Genomic DNA, 22,143 nt, shown 5'->3' with positions numbered 1-22,143 from the left:
AGTTATATGAATTTTTTGTAAATGATGGATATTAATCCCTTATTCAGTACACGGTTTGCAAATAATTTCTCCCATTCTGTAGGTGCCTTTTAATTGTGCTATTGTTGCTTTTGCTGTGTAGAAGCTTTTAAGATTGATATAGTGCCACTTGCTGATTTTTTCTTTTGTTATTTGTGCTTTCAGTGTCATATGCAAAATATCAGTGCCAAGACCAATATCAAAGATCTTCCATCCTATGTTTACTTCAGGGTGTTTTATATCAGGTCTTATGTTTACTCTTTGATCCTTTTCAAGGTGATTTTTGTGAATAGTGTAGGATAGGCCCAACTTTCTTTTCTACGTATGGTTATCTAGTTTTCCCAGCATCACTTGTTGAAGAGACTGTCCTTTCCCCATAGGCTGTTCTTGGTTCTCTTGTCATGTTTTGATTCCTCAAGGTGTAAAGTTAGATTGTTTCTTTGCAATTTTTTCCATTTCTTAATATCTGCATTTATCACTGTAAACTTTCCTCTCAGATCTGCTTTTGCAGCATCCCATAGGTTTACGTATGATGTGTATTTATTTTCATTTGTTTTAAGATAATTTTTGATTCCCATTTTGATTTCTTCATTCACCCATTGGTTGTTCATGAGTTTGTTGTTTAGTTTCCATATATTTGTAGATTTTCCAGCTATTTTGATTGTTATAAGTATAGCTGTCCCAGCTTCCTTTTGGTTTCCACTTGCATGGAATATCTTTTCATCCTTTCACTTTGAGTTTATGTGCATCCTTAAAGTTTTCTTGTTGGAACCATACAGTTGGGTCTTGTTTTTCATCCATCCAGCCACTTATGTGCCTTTTGATTGGTGAATTCAATCCATTTACATTTAGAGTAATTATTAATATGTGAGGACTTATTAATGCCACTTTATTAATTGCATTTTGGTTTTGTATTTCCATTATTTTTTTCTTTTATTGCATTTTGGTTTTGTATTTCCATTATTTTTTCTTTCTGCCTGCATTTGTATACTGGTTATTTTCCATGGTGGTATGCTCTTTTTCCCCCTTTTTTGTCTTTTGTGGATCTCCTCCAGATTTTTGTTTTATTGTTACCAAGGGGGTTATGTGTAAAACATCTTACACATAAAAAAGTCCAATTCAGGCTGAAAGCAACTTATTTTTACTCCCTAATATGTCTACCATTTTGCTCCTCCCTTTATATTATTGATGTCACAATTCACCTCTTTTTTGTTTTATATTCATTAACAATTTATAGCAGCTATAGTTACTTTTCCTACTCTTTCATTTAGCCTTTATACTATAGTTGAATAGTTAACACACCATCCTACTACAGAGTTATAGTTTTCTAAGTTTGTATATTTCTCAATTTGGCCAGTGTATTGTGTAATTTTGTATGTTTTCATTTGGCTGATTAGCCTGTTTTCATTTCAGCTTGAAGAACTCCTTTAAGCATTTCTTGCAAGGCAGATGTAGTCGTGGTGAACTCCCTTAGATTTTGTTTGTCTGGGAAAGCCTTTACTTTACTTCTCCTTCATACATGAAGGATAATTTTGCTAGATAAAGCATTCTTGGCTGACCATTTTTATCTTTCAGCTCTTCAGATATGTCATTCTGCTGTCCCCTGGCCTGAAGAGTTTCTGCAAAGAAATCTGCTGATAGCCTAATGGCAGTCCATTGTAGATTTAATTCTTTTTAAATTTTTTCCCTGCCTGCCTTTAAAGTCTCAGAGAATGTCTTTTTGCATTTAGATAATAGGATTGTCTATTAGCTTTGTAGACTTGTATATCCAAGTATTTCCTCAGATTTTGGAAGTTCTCAGCTATTATTTTTTTAAATTAACTCCCTGCCCTCCCCCTTCTCTGTCTGGAACCCTGATTATTCTGTTATTTGCCTTTTTGATGGATATTCATAGATCACGTAGGCTTTCTTTGCTCTTTTTTAATCTAAATTCCCTCTTCTGTCATTTCAAAATTCCTATCCTCCAAGTTACATTTTTTTTTCTTCCATATAGTCAGGCCTGCTGCAGATTTTCTCTGTTGCATAATACTTGTCAGGTCATTCATTGAATTTTCAGTTTCAGAATTGTGTTTGGTTCTTTATAATAATTTTAATAATTTCCTTCTCTTTAATAAAGAAAAAGAAATAAAGAAATCATTTTATTCCTGATTTCATTGAATTGTCTTTCTGAGTTTTCTTGTAACTTGAGTTCCTTCAGAGCAGCTAATTTGAATTCTTTATTAGTTAGATCATATATCCTGCATCTTGTAGCTTGGTTGCTGGAAAATACTATTTTCTTTTTGTGATGCTGTATCTCCTTGGTTTTATTTATAGTTCTTGTAGATATGGTTTGATGCTGTCACATATGAAGTAGTAGATACCTCCTTAACTCTGCTCGTGCCCTCTGCATATGACATATTATCTTTATAGTGTTGATATTTGAGTTTTTTCCCCTGTGAAGCTGTATCTGCTCCAGTATACTTCTTATCCCCTGTGGGCAGACTTTTAAGCTTTTATGTCTACTTGGCTTTTAACATTTCACCAGGTTGGCTGTTGGAAACCTCTTTTGTATCTCAGAATGTGGCCACTATAGCTCAGATTTGTAGTTTCTCACTTACTGTGAGAAACCACGGACTGTGGTGGCTTGTTTTCGTAGTGGGCTCCCTGTTTACCAGCACACATTTCCGGAGGTTCACTCTGGAACGAGCACAAGGAGCCAGCAGCAAAGTGGGAGGAGTTGTGGGTGATAGCACTGAGGTGTACTGAGAGTGCCCACAGACCTAGTTGAGCAATCTCAATGGGTGGTGTTCCAACAGGCTCATGGCTGGAGTGCTACCCCTTTAATGCTATTCGAAATTCTTTTCTCCTCTTTGCCATCATCCTCCCTTCCCTCAGTTGTGAAGCTCCCACCTTAGTACTCCAGGTGCTGGTGAAGAGAAGTGGGTTTCTCCAGCCATATCCTGCCCAGCTGGGGTAGCCTGTTACCCACTGCTTTCTTTTTCCCATGAAGGAGAGGTTACCTCCACTGGATAAATCAACCCTGTTCAGTGTTTCCTTGGGGCAGGGGCAGCACCAGTAAAGTTTCTCATAATTCCTTCTCTGTGACCAAATTCAAGTCCTTTTGTGAAGGCTGGACTTCTGCAAGTTTTCTTTCATGCATGAGTGCCTGCCAGGGATAGCACTCACTCAGTTTTTGCCTGATAGCAGCCAGTGGGGGTCTAGGCAGATTTGCTGGCCCTGCTGGTTTGGCAGCCCTTAGAGAGGTTTGTCTGTTTCTTACTTGCTACACTGTTGGGGGAGATTCCTCACAGGTCCCTTGGAGTGAGGTGCTAGGTCCCAAAATACCCACAAAGGTGATTCATTTATGTAAGGATATCTAATTAAAAAGGGGGATATAAAGGAGGACTGTCGTATGCCACCATGTTGCTGATGTCACTTCCTATTATACTTATCATTATTAGGCAGAGAATAATTTAACTATAAAAATAGTGAACACAAAACACTATTTTGATCCATGGAACTATTATGCTGACCCTGGCATTTTTTTAATTGAAGAAGACAGTCAATGAAGGCTATTTAAATTGCTATATGGTTGAATGTGCTTTGACTTCTTTAACATTCATATTTTTCCTTTGATATAAATGGCCTCATTTTTATTTTTATTTAATTGCTCTGTGAGGTAATGATACTTTTGTATCTCACAGTACAAGCTGGTTAATTATTTGCTTTACAATTAAAGTGTTACGTGTATAAATATTAGCGGTTTAACCTTTTTTTCCTAGAAAAGAATGATGAAATTGAAATGAAGTATTAATGTTATATTTAAATTCCAACCATTATAATAACGTGTCAGATAGCAGATAGAAGCCACTGATAGATATGTATCCTTTTCAAGTCTTTAAAGTATCACAGATGAGTACCTTTCTTTTTTTTAATAAAATTTTCAAAAAACATAGTGGGATATTCAGAATAATGGCCCCAAAGATGTACACATTCTAATGCCCAGAATCTCTGAATATATTGTCTTACAAGGCAAAAGGAATGAAGGATGCAGATGCATAATTAAGGTTGCTAATCAGTTCACCTTGAGGTGGAACTAATCTAATCATTGGAGTCCCTAAAAGTAGAAGAGGGAAAAGAGAGAGTCAGAGATAAGTGATCTTAAAAGGACTCAGCTTGCTCTGCCTGCTTTTGAAATGGGGTTAGAAAAGTCATGAGCCAAACAATGTGGTGTCTTCCACAAGCTCAGAACAGCAAGGAAACAGCTTCTTCCTTGGAGCCTCTAGAAAGAATGTAGTTAAGTGCAACCCCTTGATATTAGCCTAGTGAGACCCATGTCAAATTCTGACCTATAAAACTGTAAGATAATAAATTTTCATTGTGTTAAGCCATTAAATTTGTGTTAATTCGTGGTAGTAATAGAAAACTAATACATTTAGCAAAACATAATTCATTCTATGTCTTTAAAATTATCTTCCCTTTCCTTCAGTTTAGCACTAAATACTTACTGAGTTTTTACCATGTCCCAACCTTATGTTAGATTCTAGAGACAAGAAGAAGAAGAAGAAGTCACATATCTTGGACTTCCCTTTGTTTCCTTCATTGGTACTTCAAAAGCAGTAGATGGAAACTAATATTAGAATATTCTCTGAAGGTAGAAATTATCAGTTTTTACAAAGCCACAGTTATCTCTGTATCTCCTGCCTTTAGAATTTGTACATAAAAGTAGAAGAAATAGAACTTACAGTAAGATGAATTAGATTTTTTACGTTTAAATTAACATCTAACACAACGTCATAAATTTTCCTTTTAGAGTAATTGTATTAAGTTTAAAATGCATATTATAAATGCAGATTGGTGATAGTTTCATATTGCTATAGATAACTGAGTTTAGTTCTACTGATTGCTTTATCTCTTGGGAGTGTGCTGGGTTTTTCTTGTTTTTACATATGCCTTGTAATTTTTTTCTTGAAAGCATGTTTTTTGTAGGTCCATAGAGACTGTAGTATGTAGCTTTCATCTCTGGAAAATGGACATGCCTCTCTTTCTGCTAAGAATGTAATATGGGCATTTCTCACTTCATTTGTTAAGAAGACTGTACTATCGCCATTGACATGTTCTACTTTTATCAAAAATCCAATGACTATGTATATTTGTTTGGGTTTATTTCAGGACTCTATTCTGATCTGTTGATTTAATATGTCTATCCTTTCATCAGTAACACCCTGTCTTGATTGCTTTAGCTTCCTGAAGTCAGGTAGTATGATTCCTCTTTGTTCTCTTTCAAAATTGCATTGGCTATTTAATTCCTTTGCCTATCCATATCAACTAGTCCGTATCTTTAAAATATCCTGGTGGAATTTAGAGTGGGATTGCCTTGAATGTATAGATCAATTTGAGGAAAGTTGACATTTTTAAAATAATAAGTTACCACTGTTGAACAATAACAAGTTAAATATTCCATTCCATAAACGTGATGTATTTTTCCATTTATACAGGACTTTAAATTTTTTTAACTACCTTTAGATTTTTATAATTTTCAGTGTACAGATTCTGTACATATATTTTTACATTTATTTTAAGTATTTTTGGGGGGGTGCTATTATAAATGGTACTGTTTCTTAAATTTTTATTTTTTTGCCCATCAAAGGTGTATAGAAATACTATATATCTATATTTTGTATCTTGTGATTTTGATAAACTCAACTTATTAACTCTAGGAGAATTTTTGTGTATTCTTTGTGTTTATAGACAATTGAATGCAAATAAAGACATGTTTGTATCTTCCTTTCTAATCTGTATACCTTTGTTTCTTTTTCTTTCCTTATTGCACTGGTTTGGACTTCCGATGTTATGTGGATATAAGTGGTAAGAGAAGAGGATATACTTGACTTGATTTTGATCTTAGGGGAAAAGAAGTCTTTCTTCATTAAGTATTATATGAGTTCTAGGGGTTTTTTTAATGTCATTTATCAAGTCAAAGAAGTTTACTTCTATTACTAGTGCTGAGAGTTTTACCATGCTGAGTTTTATCAAAAGCTTTCTTTCTGTACCCATTGATAAGATCTTAAAAAAATTTTTTTTCAAATTCTTTTTATTCTGGTAAAATACACATAACATAAAATTTACCATTTTAACCATATTTAAGAGTACAGTTCAGTGATATTAAATACATACATAACACTGTAAATCATCACCCCCATCCATCTTCATAACTGAAGATGTTCATAACTGAAACTTTACCTATTAAATGATAACTCCCTATTCCCCTCACCCCACCTTTGGCAATAATCGTTATACTTTCTGTCTCTATTATTTTGTATCTAAGCACCTCATATAAGTAGAATCATACAGTATTTATCTTTCTGTGACTGTTTTATTTCACTTAGCATCATGTGGGTTCATCCATGTTGTAGCATATTGCAGAATTTCATTCTTTTTAAAGATTGAATAATATTCCATTGTATTTGGATACCACATTTTGCTTATATATTCATCTGTTGATGGACACTTGAGTTGCTCCCACATTTTAGGCATGTGAATAATGCTACTGTGAACATGTGTACAAATATAAATGTCTCTTCAATAACCAGACTTCAACTTCAATTTTTTTAGTTATATACTTAGATTGGAATTACTAAATTATGTGGTAATCCTGTTTTTAATTTTTTGAGGAACTGCTCTACTGTGTTCCACAGCAACTGTACCTTTTTACATACTTACCATCAGTGCACAAGGATTTCAATCTTTCCACATCCTTGCCAACATTTGTTTTCTGAAATTTTTTTTTTTTTAATAAGAGCGAGCCTTATGGGTTTGAGGTAGTATCTCATTATAATTTTGATTTGCATTTCCCTAATGATTAGTGATGTTGAACATCTTTTCATGTGCTCATTGGTCATTGAATATTTTCTTTGGAGAAATTTCTATTTAAGTCCTTTGCTCATTTTTAGTCTGGTGGTTTATTATTTTTATTGTTGAGTTTTAAGAGTTCTCTCTATACTCTGGATGTATTAATCCCTTGTCAGATAAATGATTTGCAAATATTTTCTCCCATCCTGTGGGTTGCATTTTCACTCTGTTGATAGTGTCTTTTGATGCACAAAATTTTTAAATCTTCATTAAGTCCAGTTTATTTATTCTTTATTTTGTTACCTGTGCTTTTGGTGTCATATCCTAATAATCATTACCAAATCTGATGTCAGGAAGCTTTTCCCCTATGTTTTCTTCTAAGAGTCTTATAGTTTTAGGTCTTACATTTAGATCTGTGGTCCATTTTGAGTTAATTTTTGTGTATGGTGTTAAATAAGGGTCCAACTTAATTCTTTTGCATGTGAACATCCAGTTTTCCCAGCACCGTTTGTTAAAAAGACTGTCCTTGCCCCATTGAATGGTCTTGGCATCTCTGTCAAAAAAGATTTGAACATATATGCAAGGGTATATTTCTGGTCTTTATTCTATTCCATTAGTCTATATGTTTGTCTTTATACCAGTACCACACTATGTTGATTACTGTTGCTTTGTAATAAGTTTTGAAATCAAGAGGTATGACTCCTCCAATTTTGTCCTTTTTCAAGGTTATTTTGGCTCTTCAGGATCACATGAAATTCCATATGAATTTCAGGATGGGTTTTTCTATTTATGCAAAAAATGTCATTGAGATTTTGCTAGGGATCACATTGAATCTGTAGATCACTTTGAATAGTTGTGACATTTTAACAAAATTAATTCTTTCAGTCCATGAACATGGGACATGATTGCATTTTTCGTGTTGTCTTTAATTTCTTTTAGCAATGTTTTGTTAGTTTTCATTGTACAAGTCTTTCGCCTCCTTAAGTTACTTCATAAGTATATTTTCCTTTTTGATGCTATTGTGTTTGAATTGTTTTTGAAATTTCTTTTCAGATTGTTTGTTATTGTAGAGAAATGAAACTACTTTCTGTGTGTTAATTTTGTATTCTGCAATTATGATTAATTCACTTATTCTAATTATTTTGTGTATGTGGAATCTTTAGAGTTTTCTACATATAAGATCATGTCATCTGAAAACAGAAAATTTTACTTCTTTCTTTCCAATTTGGATGCCTTTTATTTCTTTTTGTTTCCTAATTGCTGTCTAGACTTCCAGTACTGTGTTAAATGGAAGTGGTGAAAGTAGACATCCTTGTCTTGTTCTTGATCTTAGAGGAAAAGCTTTTAGTCTTTCACTGTTGAGTATGCTGTTCACTGTAGCTGTTTCATCTAAAGCTTTTGTTATGTTGTGGTATTTTTTTTTCTATTCCTAGTTCTTGAGTGCTTTTAGGAAAGACTGTTGAATTTTGTCAGATGCTTTTTCTGCATCAATTGAGATGACCATTTATTTATTTTTCCCTTCATTCTGTTAATGTGGTATATTACATTGATCAATTTCCATCTGTTGTATCATCCTAACCATTCCAGGAATAAACCCTACCTAGTCATGATGTGTAACCCTTTTAGTATGCTGCTAAATTCAATTTGCTAATATTTTTTTGAGGAGTTTTGCATCAGTATTCATAAAGGATAGTAGTTTGTAGTTTTCTTGTGTCTTTGTCTGGCTTTGGTATTAAGGTAATGCTGACCTTATAGAATGATTTGGGAAATATTCTCTCCTCTTTGGTTTTTGGAACAGTTTGCAAAGGATTGCTTCAGTTCTTCTTTAAATATTTGGTAGAATTCACCCATGAAGCCATCTGGTCTAGGACTTTTTTTACGGTCAGGAGATATTTGTTTATTGATTCAATTTCCTTAATAGTGATAAGTCTATTCAAATTGTTTATTTCTTCATAATTCAGTCTGGGTAGGTTTGGGGCTTCTAGGAATTTGTCCATTTCATCTAGGCTATCAAATTTGCTGGTGTAAAATTTTTCCTAGTACTCTTTAGTTATCATTTTGCTTCTGTAGAATCAGTAGTAATATTCTCACTTTCATCTTTGATTTTAGTAATTTGTACCTTCTCTCTTTTCCTCTTAGTTCATCCAGCTAAAGGTTTGTTGATTTTGTGATCTCTTCCAAAAAACAAATTTTGTTTTCATTGATTTTCTCTATTGTTTTTCTGTTTTGTATTTCATTTATATCTGAGCTAATCTTTTATGATCTCCTTCTTCTGCTAGCTTTAGAATTAGTTTGTTCTTTTTCTAGTTCAAGTTGTAAAGTTGTTTATTTGAGATTTTCCTTGTTTGTTAAATGTAAACATTTACAGCTATTTGTTTACCTTTTAGCATCACTTTGGCCACATCCCATAAGCTTTGGTATGTACTGTTTCTGTTTTATTCATCTCTTAAGTGTTTTCCAATTTCCCTTGTGATTTTTTCTTTGATCCATTGACTGTTAAATCTTTAGTGTTTAATATAGTTACTTATATAGATTGATTTTCAAATGTTGAATCTCATTTTTTATTCCTAGAATAAACCCCATTTGGTGATGATTTATTATCCTGCTTCTATATTGCTAAATCCTGTTTGCTTATCTTTTTAAAGGATTTTGTGTCCTTTTTCATATGAGATGTTTGTCTGTGGTTTTTCTTTTCTTGATGTCTCTGTCTTTTGTCATTAGAGTAGGTTATGACCTCATAAAATTAGTCAAGAAGTCTTCCCTCTTTCATTCTCTGGAAGAGATTGAGTAGAGTTGGTATTTTTTTTTTTCTTACCTATTTGATAGAATTCACCTGTGAAATCCTCTTGGGCTGATGATTTCATTATTTTTTTAACTACAAAATTTCATTAATAGACATAGGACTATTCATGTTATCTATTTATTCTAGAATGAGTTTGGGTACTTTTATGTTTGAAAGAACTGGTCCATTTCATCTAATTTGTTAGTTTTTGGGGCAAAGAGCTGTGTGTGTTATTTTTCTTATGCTTTTAAAGTATATGGCATCTATATAGATGTTGCCAAAAGATTTCTGCTTCTTTTCTCCTTTTTTTCCTGTCAATATTTACAGAGTTTGATTATTATTGTTGACTCTTTCAGTGAACCAACTTTTGGTTTCATTGATTCTCTGGAAAAAGAATGTGTGTTCTGCTGCTGTTGAATGGGCTATCTTATAAATGTCAGTTAGTTCAAGTTCTTGATAGTATTGTTCAGATCTTCTTTATCCTTTCTGATTTTCTGCTTGTTTTATCAGTTACTGATAAAGCAGTTTTGAAGTCTCCAAGTAGAATTGTGGATTCATCTATTTCTCCTTTCAGGTTTGTCAGTTTTTGCTTCATATATTTGGAAGGTCTTTTTTTAAGTACATAAACATTTAGGACTGTTATATCTTTGGGGATAACTGAGTCCTTTGTTATGAAATAATCCCTCTTTATTGCTGGTAATATTCTTTGTTTTGAAGTCTATGTTGTCTCACATTGCTATAACAACTCCAGCTCTCTTTGGTTAATGTTTGCCTCGTATATCCTTTTTCATTCTTTTACCTTTAACTTATCTTTGTCTTTATACTTAAAGTGGTTTTCTTGGACACAACATATGGTTAGGTCTTGCCTTTTTAAAATCCAATCTGAAAATTCTGTCTTTAAATCAGTATGATTAGATTGTTTGCACCTAATATGATTTATTTATATAGTTGGATTGATTGAAATCTACTATCTTTTCAGTCTCTTCCTATTTCTTTTTTGTTTTTTCTTTGCGGTACGCGGGCCTCTCTTGTGGCCTCTCCCGTCGCGGAGCACAGGCTCTGGACGCGCAGGCTCAGTGGCCATGGCTCACGGGCCTAGCTGCTCCGCGGCATGTGGGATCTTCCCAGACCGGGGCACAAACCTGTGTCCCCTGCATTGTCAGGCGGACTCTCAACCACTGCGCCACCAGGGAAACCCTCTTTTTTTTTTTTTGATGAAAGTTCATAATAATGCAATTGACAAGGAAATTTAGTTATTTCTGAGATATATATTTTAAAGACTCTCAACCACTGCGCCACCAGGGAAACCCTCTTTGTTTTTTTTGATGAAAGTTCATAATAATGCAATTGACAAGGAAATTTAGTTATTTCTGAGATATACATTTTAAAGTAATAACTAGAATTATGGCTTATAACATTATACCAGAACATATAAGATTTTTAGGAATTTCATACTTTTTATGATTATGTTTAGTGTCTACTATTTGCTTAGTATTTAATTTTTTTTTCTTTTTTAGTTGATAACCTAAGGTTTACAAAATATACCTTTAGGTGTAATGAGTCTACTTGCAAATAATACATGCTTCATATGTAGTATAAGGACCTCACCACAGTATATTCCCAGTTTTTCCTTCCCATACGTTTTGCTAATGTTGTCATAATTCTTCTATTAGAAGAGACACTATACACTACTCCTATTATAGACCAGAGCTAGGCAAACATTATCTGTGAAGGACCAGGTAACAATAAATATTTTTGATTTTTATGTACCACATTGTTTTTGCGACCACTCAATTCTGCCACTGTAGTGTAAAAGTAGCCATAAGCAAAGTGTAAACAAAGGTGCAGAACACTTGTCTTGCAGAGGTCAAGATTTGCTTCATGGGCAATGTGTTGCTGACCACATCTTCAAACGTTTGGTCATCTTATAAAGCAATTAAAAGTAAAAGAAAAAAAAGAGTGTTTATTTTACCTTCATTTATTACATTTCCAATGTTCCTCATTTTTTAGAGTAAATCTAAGTGGATGTTTGGTATCACATTCATTCTCCCTCAAAAATTTCCTTTACCATTTCTTGTAGTACTGATCTGCTTGCAATGAAGTTTTTTACATCTTGTTTGTATCTTTTATCTGAATGATACTTCATCTGCTACAGAATTCTCAATGGAAAGATTTGGGGGTATTTTATTTGTTTTCTTTTGGAACTTTAAAAATATTATGCCATTGTCTTCTGTCTTTCATGGTTTCTGATGAGAAGTATGCTGTAATTTTTAAACATCTTTTTATATCTTAATTTTCCTGTATGTATCTGTCTTTTTTCTCTGACTCTCTATGCAATGTTTTTTCTTGGTTTTTGATTTTTAGCAGTTTTAATATATCTTTAGTTGTTGTTTTTTGGTATTTAGCCTTCTCCATGTTCTCTGAGCTTCTTGCTTTGTGTCATTAACTTTGCAAAATTCTTAGCTGTTATTTCTCTTTATATACCTTTTACTTCTGAGCTTTCAATTACATGTGTGTTAGAACTTTGATATTTATCCCAGAGGTATTGGATGCATTGTTTATTGTTTTTTGCCCCCAGTCATTTTTTCTAATTACATTTCTGTTAGGATAATTTCTTGTGACATGCTTAATTACCTGACTGTTTCCTCAGCTCTGCTGTGTCTGTTCATGAGTCTGTTGAAGGCATTCTTCATCTCTTTTAATGTTTTTTTTCATTTCCAGCATTTCTATTTGATTCTTTTAGTTTTCATCTTTCTGCTAATATTTTCCACCTGACCTTACATGTTGACTGTCTTTTCCATTAGATCTTTTAACATTTAATCATAATAGTAATTTTAAATTCCTTGTTTAGTGATTTCAACATCTATTTCAGATCTGAGTCTGGCTCTATTGATTGCTTTGAATGTGCATTATTTTTCTTGCTTTTTTATATGTCTTATAATTTTTCTTGAAATTGTCATCCTGCGTAATTGTGTTTATGCCTGGAAATGGGCTTTCTTTCTTTCTATTCATTCTTTAGTTTGAAAGAATGTTTGAAAGAAGTACTAAGTTCCCTATATATAAAAGAAGCTATCACAAGCTCTGTTGAGGTAAACATAAACAAATTTACTTACTGTTTTACTGTCTTCTTGTTATTAAATGTTTTTTGTAATCACTTTTTGGGGGAGGTCTTACTCTTCATAATTCATTCTCTCATGCATACTTTTTAAAACAGCCTTTTAGGTTATGAACTGAATTTATTCCCATTTTACAAATGCGAAAACTTAAGTAGACAAACTTACCTAAAGTTAAACATCTATCAAATGGCAGAATTGGGACTGGATTCTCCAGGTCTATCTGATTTCCTGCTTGTGTTTTTAACTGTTACCCTGTTTAGAAGCATTTAGCTTAACAAAAATATTGTTGGGTATCATTTATATTGAGGATCCTGTGGTAAGTGCTGTGGAGGGAGGATGTGATCATTATGAAGTGGTCTGCATTTAATATGCTAATATTCTAAGAATGGACTTTAAAGAGTATCCCTTTTCCCTTAGTAATTGGAGTGGTAGAAATACACAGTAATAGATTTTATTTATAAATCATACTTGATTGACATATTTTAGAGAAACCTTTTGGGTTACTGTGAAGGATTCATTAACATTTAAATGGGCCAGTTCTCCTCAGGAGTAGGACCATCATTGGCTTGGTTCCCAGGCCATTACTTATTCAAAGCTCATGAGTGACACAGCCCAAAAGACACTGTACAAAGATAAATTGGATTGTAGAGCACAATATGGGGGTATAATTCAACATGTAGAAGTGATAATTGACTGAAACACAATAAGAGGGTAAGGAAGAATAGGGAACATTCTCCCCAAGCCTTAGAGTATAACTTCAGCAAGGATAGGGAGGAAGAAAAAATCATTGGATAAGAACAAGTTGATAAGGTGTTTAGAGAATCAGAATACTGGCAATGCTGTACAATAGAACTTTCTGTGATAATGAAAATATTCTATATCTGTGCTTGCCAATACAGTAGAAAATATTACCCACCTTAAATTCCCTTTCAAGCTAGAGGACTTCCCAAGCACTGTCCACCTGGGATTTAATCCACTGATTTTGAGGGCTGGTTTACTTCTAATTATGCTTAGGGCAGACTGACTTCCTTTCCCAGTTACTTCTCTGACTTCACATTTTCACTTTTATTTTAGACAGGTAATTCTTTACTCTCTTCAGCTCTTTGGCTTTTGGAAGTTTTTTGTTCCCATATCTTATTTTTTTAATTTATTAATTTATTTATTTCTTTTGCGGTACGCGGGCCTCTCACTGTTGTGGCCTCTCCCGTTGTGGAGCACAGGCTCCGGATGCGCAGGCTCAGCGGCCATGGCTCACGGGCCCAGCCGCTCCGTGGCATGTGGGATCTTCCCGGACCGGGGCACAAACTCACGTCCCCTGCATCGGCAGGCGGACTCTCAACCACTGCGCCACCAGGGAAGCCCCCCATATCTTATTTAATAATTTGTTTTTGTTGGGAATGTTGGCCTAAGTAACCTAATCTACTATTAGAAACAGGAATCTTGTATTTAATTTCATCAAAGCATGCCGTGTTCATAATTTTCCTGAGCTTTATGGCATAATCTTTCTTTTGTATGTTTCTCCTTTATAATGTTTTCCCATGTTCTTTTCCACCATTTTTTTGCAGGGTTTTTTCATAGGTCCCATGTTGAGAAAATCTTTATTGTCACTTTTCATTGGTGATGTTGTTCTTATAAGCTGGAGAAGTAGGCAGCTTGAATGTGATCAGTTGTCTTCAGACACTTTTCTCATCAACATTGTTTTTCCATGAGTGCTTTCTTAGGTAGCCAGAATCTCCCCTGAAGCCCCATATATTATAGATTCTTTCTTCTATCTCTTTGTGTTCTTGTTGCTATTTTTATTTTCTGATTGTATAGGGGACAGATATCTTTTTTTTTTTCTGTTAACTTAACCTAGAAGTTCTGTTTTGTCTTTAGATGGGACTGCTGTTTGTACACGACATAGTTAACACAAATTTAAGTCTTAAAATTTAGCTCTCTGCCAGTTTCTAACCTTTCCTTCCTTTTCTGTATTTCCACATGCTTGTCTTCTGATAACATTGCATTTTCCTCCTTGTCTGAAAGAGTCTGTTAAATGATTTAGAATTTAGTACCATACTTTTAGTGGCCTCTTGCTTCTTTATATATGTAATGAGGCTTTGGATTAGTTGATTTCAAAGATTTCCCTCTCCAGTTAGTAATTTCTTTGCAGGCTTATTGTTTCTAAAACTTTCTTTTTGTAGTTTATGAGTTCAAAAGTAAGTAGGTACTACAGGGATAAACTGTAATTTAAAAAATTTCTTGAATCTTCTGTTAAGTGATATTGATTCACACAAAAATCTACACATAAATGTTTATAGCAGCTCTATTTATAATTGCCAAAAATTGTAAGAAACCAAGATGTCTTCAATAGGTAAGTGGACAGACTGTGGCACACTGATACAATGGAACATTATTCAGCAATAAAAAGAATGAGTTGTCAAGTCTTAAAAAGACATGAATGAAACTTAAATGCATATTTCAGAGTATAAGAAATGTCTGAAAACGTTACTTTATGATTCCACCTACATAATATTCTGGAAAAGGCAAAGTATATAGAGATAGTAAAAGGATGAGTTATTTTCTGGGGACTGAGGAAGGAGAAGGAGGAGGGATTAATAAGTGGAGTACAAAGGGTTTTGAGGGCTGTAAAACTATTCTGTGTGTTACTGTAATAGTCGGTTCATGACACTATACATTTGTCAAAAGCCATAGAACTGTACAATACAAAGAGGGAACCCTAATGTAAACTCTGGACTTTAGTTAATGATATACCTACATTGGTTCATCAGTTGTAACAAAGTTACCACACTAATGTAAGATGTTAATACTAACAGAAACTGTGTGGCATGGGGGGATGGTGAGTAGGAGAGGAGAAGATAGAAACTCTACTTTCTGTACAATTTTTCTGTAAATCTAAAACTTATTCTAGAAAGTAAAATCTAATTAATTAAAAGATACCGATGCCTGATAAAAAGTTTAAAGTATTGAGTATACAAAGTAATCAAATAACCATAAGTGGTATCTAAGTAAAGTAACAAAACAACATTATTTGAGAATATGTTTCTTTTTATTGTTAACAATTTGGTCCTTATTCTACCATATTTTTTTTTATACCAATACCTGTATTTTTTACCAATACCTTTATTTTTTTTAACAATACCTCATTTCTGTTCCTGTGTTTATTTTTCTTTTCTTTTTGGTTGTTTCTATTAGGTGTACTAGCCCTATCTTGGTACCCACCTGACTCAAATGATGAGAATGGAGAACCTACTGATAACTTGGTACCAACTATTTTGGATAAAGCTCATAAATATAATCTGAAGGTATTTAATTTATTTTATTGAGATGTAATTGACATATAACATTAGATTAGTTTGTGTTCAGCATAATGATTTGATATATGTATATATTGTGAAATGATTATCACAGTCTAGTTAACTTCCATCACCACACGTAATTACAATTTTTTTCCTGTGATGAGAATTTTTAAGTTCTATTCTTTTAGCATCTTTTAAATATACGATACAATATTATTAACTGTAGTTATCAAGCTGTACTTTACATCCTGGAGGCTTACTTATTTTATAACTGGAAGTTTGTGCCTTTTAACTATCTTCACCCACTTCACCAACCCCTGTCTCAGGCAACTACAGATGTGTTCTCTGTATCTATGAATTGGTTGTTTTATGTTTTACTTTTTGTGGGGTTTTTTTGTTGTTGCTTTGTTTTGTTTTTGATTCCATATATAAGTGAGATCATATGGTATTTGTCTTTCTCTGACAGACTTATTTCACTTAGCGTAATGCCCTCAAGGTCTGTTCATGTTGTCACAAGTGGCAACATTTCCTGTTTTTTGTTTTGTTTTGTTTTTTGGCTGAGTAATATTCTTGTGTGTGTGTGTGTGTGTGTGTGTGTATCCACCATTTTTCTTTATTCATTCATCGTTATGGATACTTATGTTTCCATTTCCTGGGTATCGCAAATAATGATGCAGTGAACATCAGTCATCTTTTCAAGGTAGTGTTTTTGCTTCCTTTGGATAAGTACCCAGAGGGGGAATTGCAGGAAAATATAATTCTATTCTAAATTATTTTAAGAAACTCCATACTATTTTCATAATGGCTGCATCAATTTATATTTCCACCAAAAGTGCACAAGGGTTTCCTTTTCTCCACATGCTAACACTTCTTATTTCTTGTCTTTCTGATAATAGCCATTCAAACAGGTATGAGGTAATATCTCATTGTGGTTTTGGTTGGCATTTCCCTGATGATTAGTGTTGTTGACCACCTTTTCAAGTACCTGTTGGCCATCTGTATGTGTTCCTAGGAAAAATGTCTCTTCAGAACTTATGCCCATTTTTCAATCAGATTGTTTTTTTGCTAATGTGTTGTAGGAGTCCTTTATATATTTTGCATATTAACCCCTTGTCAGATACATGATTTGAAGATATTTTTTCCCATCTATTATGTTACCTTTTCACTTGTTAGTGGTTTCCTTTGCTGTACAGAAACTTTTTTGATGTAGTGCCAACTTGTTTATTTTTGCTTTTGTTGTTTTGGTTTTAGTGTCAAATCCAAAACATCATTACCAACACTAATTTCAAGGAGCTTACTACCTTTATTTTCTTCGAAGAGTTTTATGGTTTCAGGTCTTATGCTTAAGAGTTTAATCCATTTTTAGATAATTTTTGTGTATGGTATAAGATGGTGGTTCAGTTTCATTCTTTTGCATGTGGCTGCTCAGTTTTTCCAACACCATTTATTGAAAAGACTGTCCTTTCCCCATTGTATATTCTTAGCTCCTTTGTTATTAATTGACCATAGGTGCCTGGGCTTATTTCTGGGCTCTCTATTCTGTTCCAGTGATCTATGTGTCTGTTTTTATGTTCTGATTACTATAGCTTTATAATATAGTTTGAAATCAGGGAGTGTGATGCCTCCAACATTGTTCTTTTTTCTCAGTATTGCTTTGGCTTTAGGGTCTTTTGTGGTTCCATACTAATTTTAGGATTGTTTGTTTTATTTCTGTGAAAAATGCCTTTGGGATTGCATTGACTCTATGGATTGCTTTTGGTAGTATGGACATTTTAACAAAATTAATTCTTCCAATCCATGAGTGTGGGCTATCTTATCATTTATTTCTGTTTCTTTAATGTTGTTTATTAACATCTTATAATTTTCAGTGTACAGATCTTTCATGTTCTTGGTTAAGTTTATTTCTAGGTATCTTACTCTTTTTGATGCAGTTGTACAATAAATAGGATTGTTTCCTTAATTTATCTTTCTGAGTTCATTATTAGTGAATAGAAATGCAAGTGATTTGTGTATATTGATTTTGTATCCTGCAAGCTTATTGAATTTGTTTATTTTAACAGTTTTTTGATGAAATCTTTAGAGTTTTCTCTATGTCACACAATGTCATCTGCAAATAGAGACAGTTCTACTCCTCCTTTTCTGAATTGGATGCCTTTCATTTGTTATTGTTGTTGTTGCATTATTGCTCTGGCTAGGAGTTCCAATACTTTATTGAATAAAAGTGGTGAGAGTGGGTATCCTTGAGTTTTTGCTGATCATGGAGGAAAAACAGTCGACTCTTCTCCCTTGAGTATGATTTTAGCTGGAGGCTTGTGATATATGGCCATTATTTTGTTGAAGTACTTTTTCTCTATACTCACTTTGTTGAGACTTTATATCATGAATGGGTGTTAATTTTGTTGAATGCTTTTTTCTGCTTTTTTGAGATGATCACATGACTTTTATCCTTTATTTTGTGAATGTTGTGTATCACATTGATTGATTTGAGGGTGTTAAACCATCCTTGCACCCCTGGAATAAATTCCACTTGATCACAGCGTATGATACTTTTGTTGTATTGTTGAATTCAGCTTATTAATATTTTGTTGAGGAGTTTTGCATTTCTGTTCATCAGGGATATTGGCCTGTAATTTTCTTTACTGTGGTGTCTTGACTGGTTTTGGTGTCAGGGTAATGCTTGTCCCATAAAATGAGTTTGGACATGTTCCCTTCTCTTCTAATTTTTGGAAGAATTTGAGAAGATTGGTATTAATTCTTCTTTGAATATTTGGTAGAATTCACCAGTGAAGCTGATTCTGGATTTTGTTTGTTGGAGGTCTTTGATTACTGAATATCTCCTTTCTAGTAATCAGTCTGTTCAGATTTTGTGTCTTCATGATTCAGCCTCGGAAGGTTGTATGTTTCTAAGAATATATCCATTTGCGATGTCGGTGGAGTATTAAAGTCCCCCATTATTATTGTATGGCTGTTTTACCCTTTAGGTCTGTTAATATTTGCTTTTATATTTGGATGCTCCTATGTTGGGTGCATAAATATTTACAAATGTCATATCCTCTTACTGTATTGATCCCTTTATCATTATGTAATGACCTACTTTGTTCTTTGTCTCTTATTACAGTCTTTGTTTTATGTTCTTCTTTGTCTTATGTAAGTATTGCCACCCCAGCTTTCTTTTGGTTTCCAAGAGCATGGGATATATTTTTCCATCCCTTCGTTTTCAGACTGTGTGTGTTTGTACATCTAAGTGAGACTCTTGTGGGTAAGATATAGATGACTTTTAAAATATCTGTTTATCTACTCTCTGGGTTTTTTGCTTGCTTGTTTGTTTGTTTTCCCAGAATTTGTCCATGTACACTTAATTATTGATAGGTATGGAGTTATTGCCATTTTGTTTATTGTTTTATAGACATTTTGTAATTTCATTTTTCCTTTCTACTTCTCTTGATCTCCTACTTTGTGATTTGATGATTTTCTGTAGTGGCAGTCTTAGATTCCATTCTCTTTATCTTTTGTGTACTTAATCTAGGTTTTTGCTCTGTAGTTACCATAATGCTGACATAAAACAATTTATATTTATAATAGTCTGTTTTAAGTCGGTAACAAATTTGGTAACAGTCTAAAGCTCTACATTTTTACTTACCCCCTTTTTATATTTTTGAAGTCACCATTTACATCATCGTATCTTGCATATTCAGTATCAAATTATTGCAGTTATAGTTATTTTTACTGTTTGTCTTTTAACCTTTAACTAGTGCTTTGTATAGCGATTAATCTATCATGTTTACAACATTAGGTTTTTCTAAATTTTACTGTATGTTAATTTTTACCAGTGAGATTTATATTTGTATTTTTTTTCCTGTTACTGACTAGCACCCTTCTGTTTCAGCTTAAAAAGTCCCTTTAACATTTCTTATAGGACTAGGCTATTGGTCATTACTCTATGTTTTATTTTTCTGGAAAACTTAATATCTCCTTCAATTCTGAAAGATAACTTTGCCATGTAGAGTATTCTTGGTTGGCAGTTTAATATTTTCAGAGCTTTAAATATATCATGCCACACCCTTCTACAATTTTTCTGCTGGAAAATATGCTAATAGTCTTTTGGGGATTCCCTTGTATATAAGAAGTTGTTTTTCTCTTGCTTCTTCATACAGTCTGTCCTTGCTTTTAACTTTTGACGATTTATTTATATTATATATATAAATAAATCTGGATGCTGTTTCCTTCCCCTGATTAGGGAAGTGTTCAGCCATTATTTCTTCACATAAATTTTCTGCCCTTTTCCTCTCCTTATTCCGGGAACCTGATGCAAATAATGGTCCTCTTGATGTTTTCCCATAAATTCCTTAAACTATCTTTGCTCTTTTTTATTCGTTTTTCTTTTTGCTGCTCTAGTTGGAGGAGTTAAACTGCCCTGTCTTTGAGTTCACTGATCTTTTGTTTTGCTTTTAGTCTGCTTTTGAACCCTCATATTTGTCAGTACAGTTGTTGTATTCTTCAACTTCATCATTTCTATAGGGTACTTTCCTTTATTTTCTGTTTGTTGAAATTCTCACTTCTTCCATGTTTCGTTCTGACGTTGTTGAGCATATTTATTACTTATTTTGAATTTTTTGTCATGTAAATCATTTATCTCCTTTTCATTAAGTATTTTCCTGAAGATTTTATCTTGTCCTTTTATTCGGAACATATTCCTTTGTTTCTTCAGTTTCCCTGACATTTTGTGTTGGTTTCTATGTATTAGATGAAACAACCTCTTCTCCCAGTCTTGAAGGTGTTCCCTCATGTAGGAGATGAACCTTAATGTTTAACCCTGTCCTGTTTCTTGGCTGTCTCTCATATCCTTCTGATTGTCCAAACAACCTACTTAGTTCTTAGTGGCTCCCAGCCGTTGAGAGTTTCCCAAGACCTGCCAGTGTCCTAAAAGGGAGGATCTCAGTCAGCACCTAAGTTCAGGCTGGTTGGAAGCCAGACTTTGGGCAGCAGCTTTTAAGTTATACATATATACCTCTTTCCATGGAAGCCTGGGAGATGGACACTTCATTCTGCTTCCTCTGTACTGAGCCCTGCATGATAGTTAAGCACCATTTCTTCCTTTGTGCCATCCCATTAGACCCATGAACACAATACCCATAGCCACCAGAGGCAGGCTATCAAGGGTTATTTCTTGTGGGCAGCAACCACAAAAGCTGGTGCACCAAATGTGGGCAGAAGCTCCTTTCTCAAAGATTCACATGACCTGGGGCTGGGCGGAGGGTGTTTGCAAAGTAGGTGCCCACTTCTTTCCCTGGTCTCTGCACAAGATTGAAGTTGGCCCCTAGATATGTGTTTAATTTGATGTCTTCCCCTCAGGCCAAAGCTATGAAAATAGGATATTAGTCCTCTTTCACAGAAAGATTGGGTGCCTGTCTGTTGTCTCTCTGCTTTGTCCTGTGGGTTGTTGCTGGTTACGAACTCTCTCTATTTGTTGCAGTCCTATGGGACTCATAAATGTCCACCACTGTGGCCACCAGAGCCAGGTGATCGAGGTAGTGCCCCCTTACTTAGAAGCAGCCGCAAAAACCAGGCCATCAGGTGTATATACAAGCTTCTTTCTGGAAGATAAGGTGACCTGGAGTGAGACGGGAGAGGCTTCTTGGTCTTTGGAGAGTATTCAGTAAGCTTCTCGGTATGCCTTAAATTAGGTACCTGCCACTTAAGCCGAAGCTTTAAGATAAGCATATAAGTCTCTTTTACAGAAAGACTAGGCATTTTAATTGGCTGCCTTTGTGCTGGGCCCTGGGGTGTAGGCATAGTGAATCCTCATGAGCCTTTTAAGTATGTTTCTCAGTTCACTATAGCCTTGTGTGTCTCATGGACAACAGCCCTGTTAATTTTCAAACGTAAATGTTTTCGGTGCTTGTCTCTCAGGTGCAGGTCTTAAAAGTTGGGGTTCCGGGCTTCCCTGGTGGCGCAGTGGTTGCGCGTCTGCCTGCCGATGCAGGGGAACCGGGTTCGCGCCCCGGTCTGGGAGGATCCCACGTGCCGCGGACTGGCTGGGCCCGTGAGCCATGGCCGCTGAGCCTGCGCGTCCGGAGCCTGTGCTCCGCAACGGGAGAGG

At 34.4% G+C, this 22,143-nt stretch overlaps 1 protein-coding gene across 1 annotated transcript in view; it reads left to right on the top strand.

The window, feature by feature from the left end:
- Nucleotides 1–22,143, top strand: part of MANEA (mannosidase endo-alpha) — an 85,431-nt gene that overhangs the window by 19,538 nt on the left and 43,750 nt on the right. The window contains exon 3 of the mRNA XM_007115363.3: nt 15,940–16,049. Coding sequence (XP_007115425.1) covers nt 15,940–16,049 — 110 coding nt within the window. The remainder of the gene's footprint in view (nt 1–15,939; nt 16,050–22,143) is intronic.

The sequence above is a fragment of the Physeter macrocephalus genome, chromosome 10 (genome assembly GCF_002837175.3).
Source record: "Physeter macrocephalus isolate SW-GA chromosome 10, ASM283717v5, whole genome shotgun sequence".
Lineage (NCBI taxonomy): Eukaryota > Metazoa > Chordata > Mammalia > Artiodactyla > Physeteridae > Physeter > Physeter macrocephalus.
The sequence above is the reverse complement of the archived record's forward strand: the minus strand, read 5'-3'. Positions and strand labels throughout refer to the sequence as shown.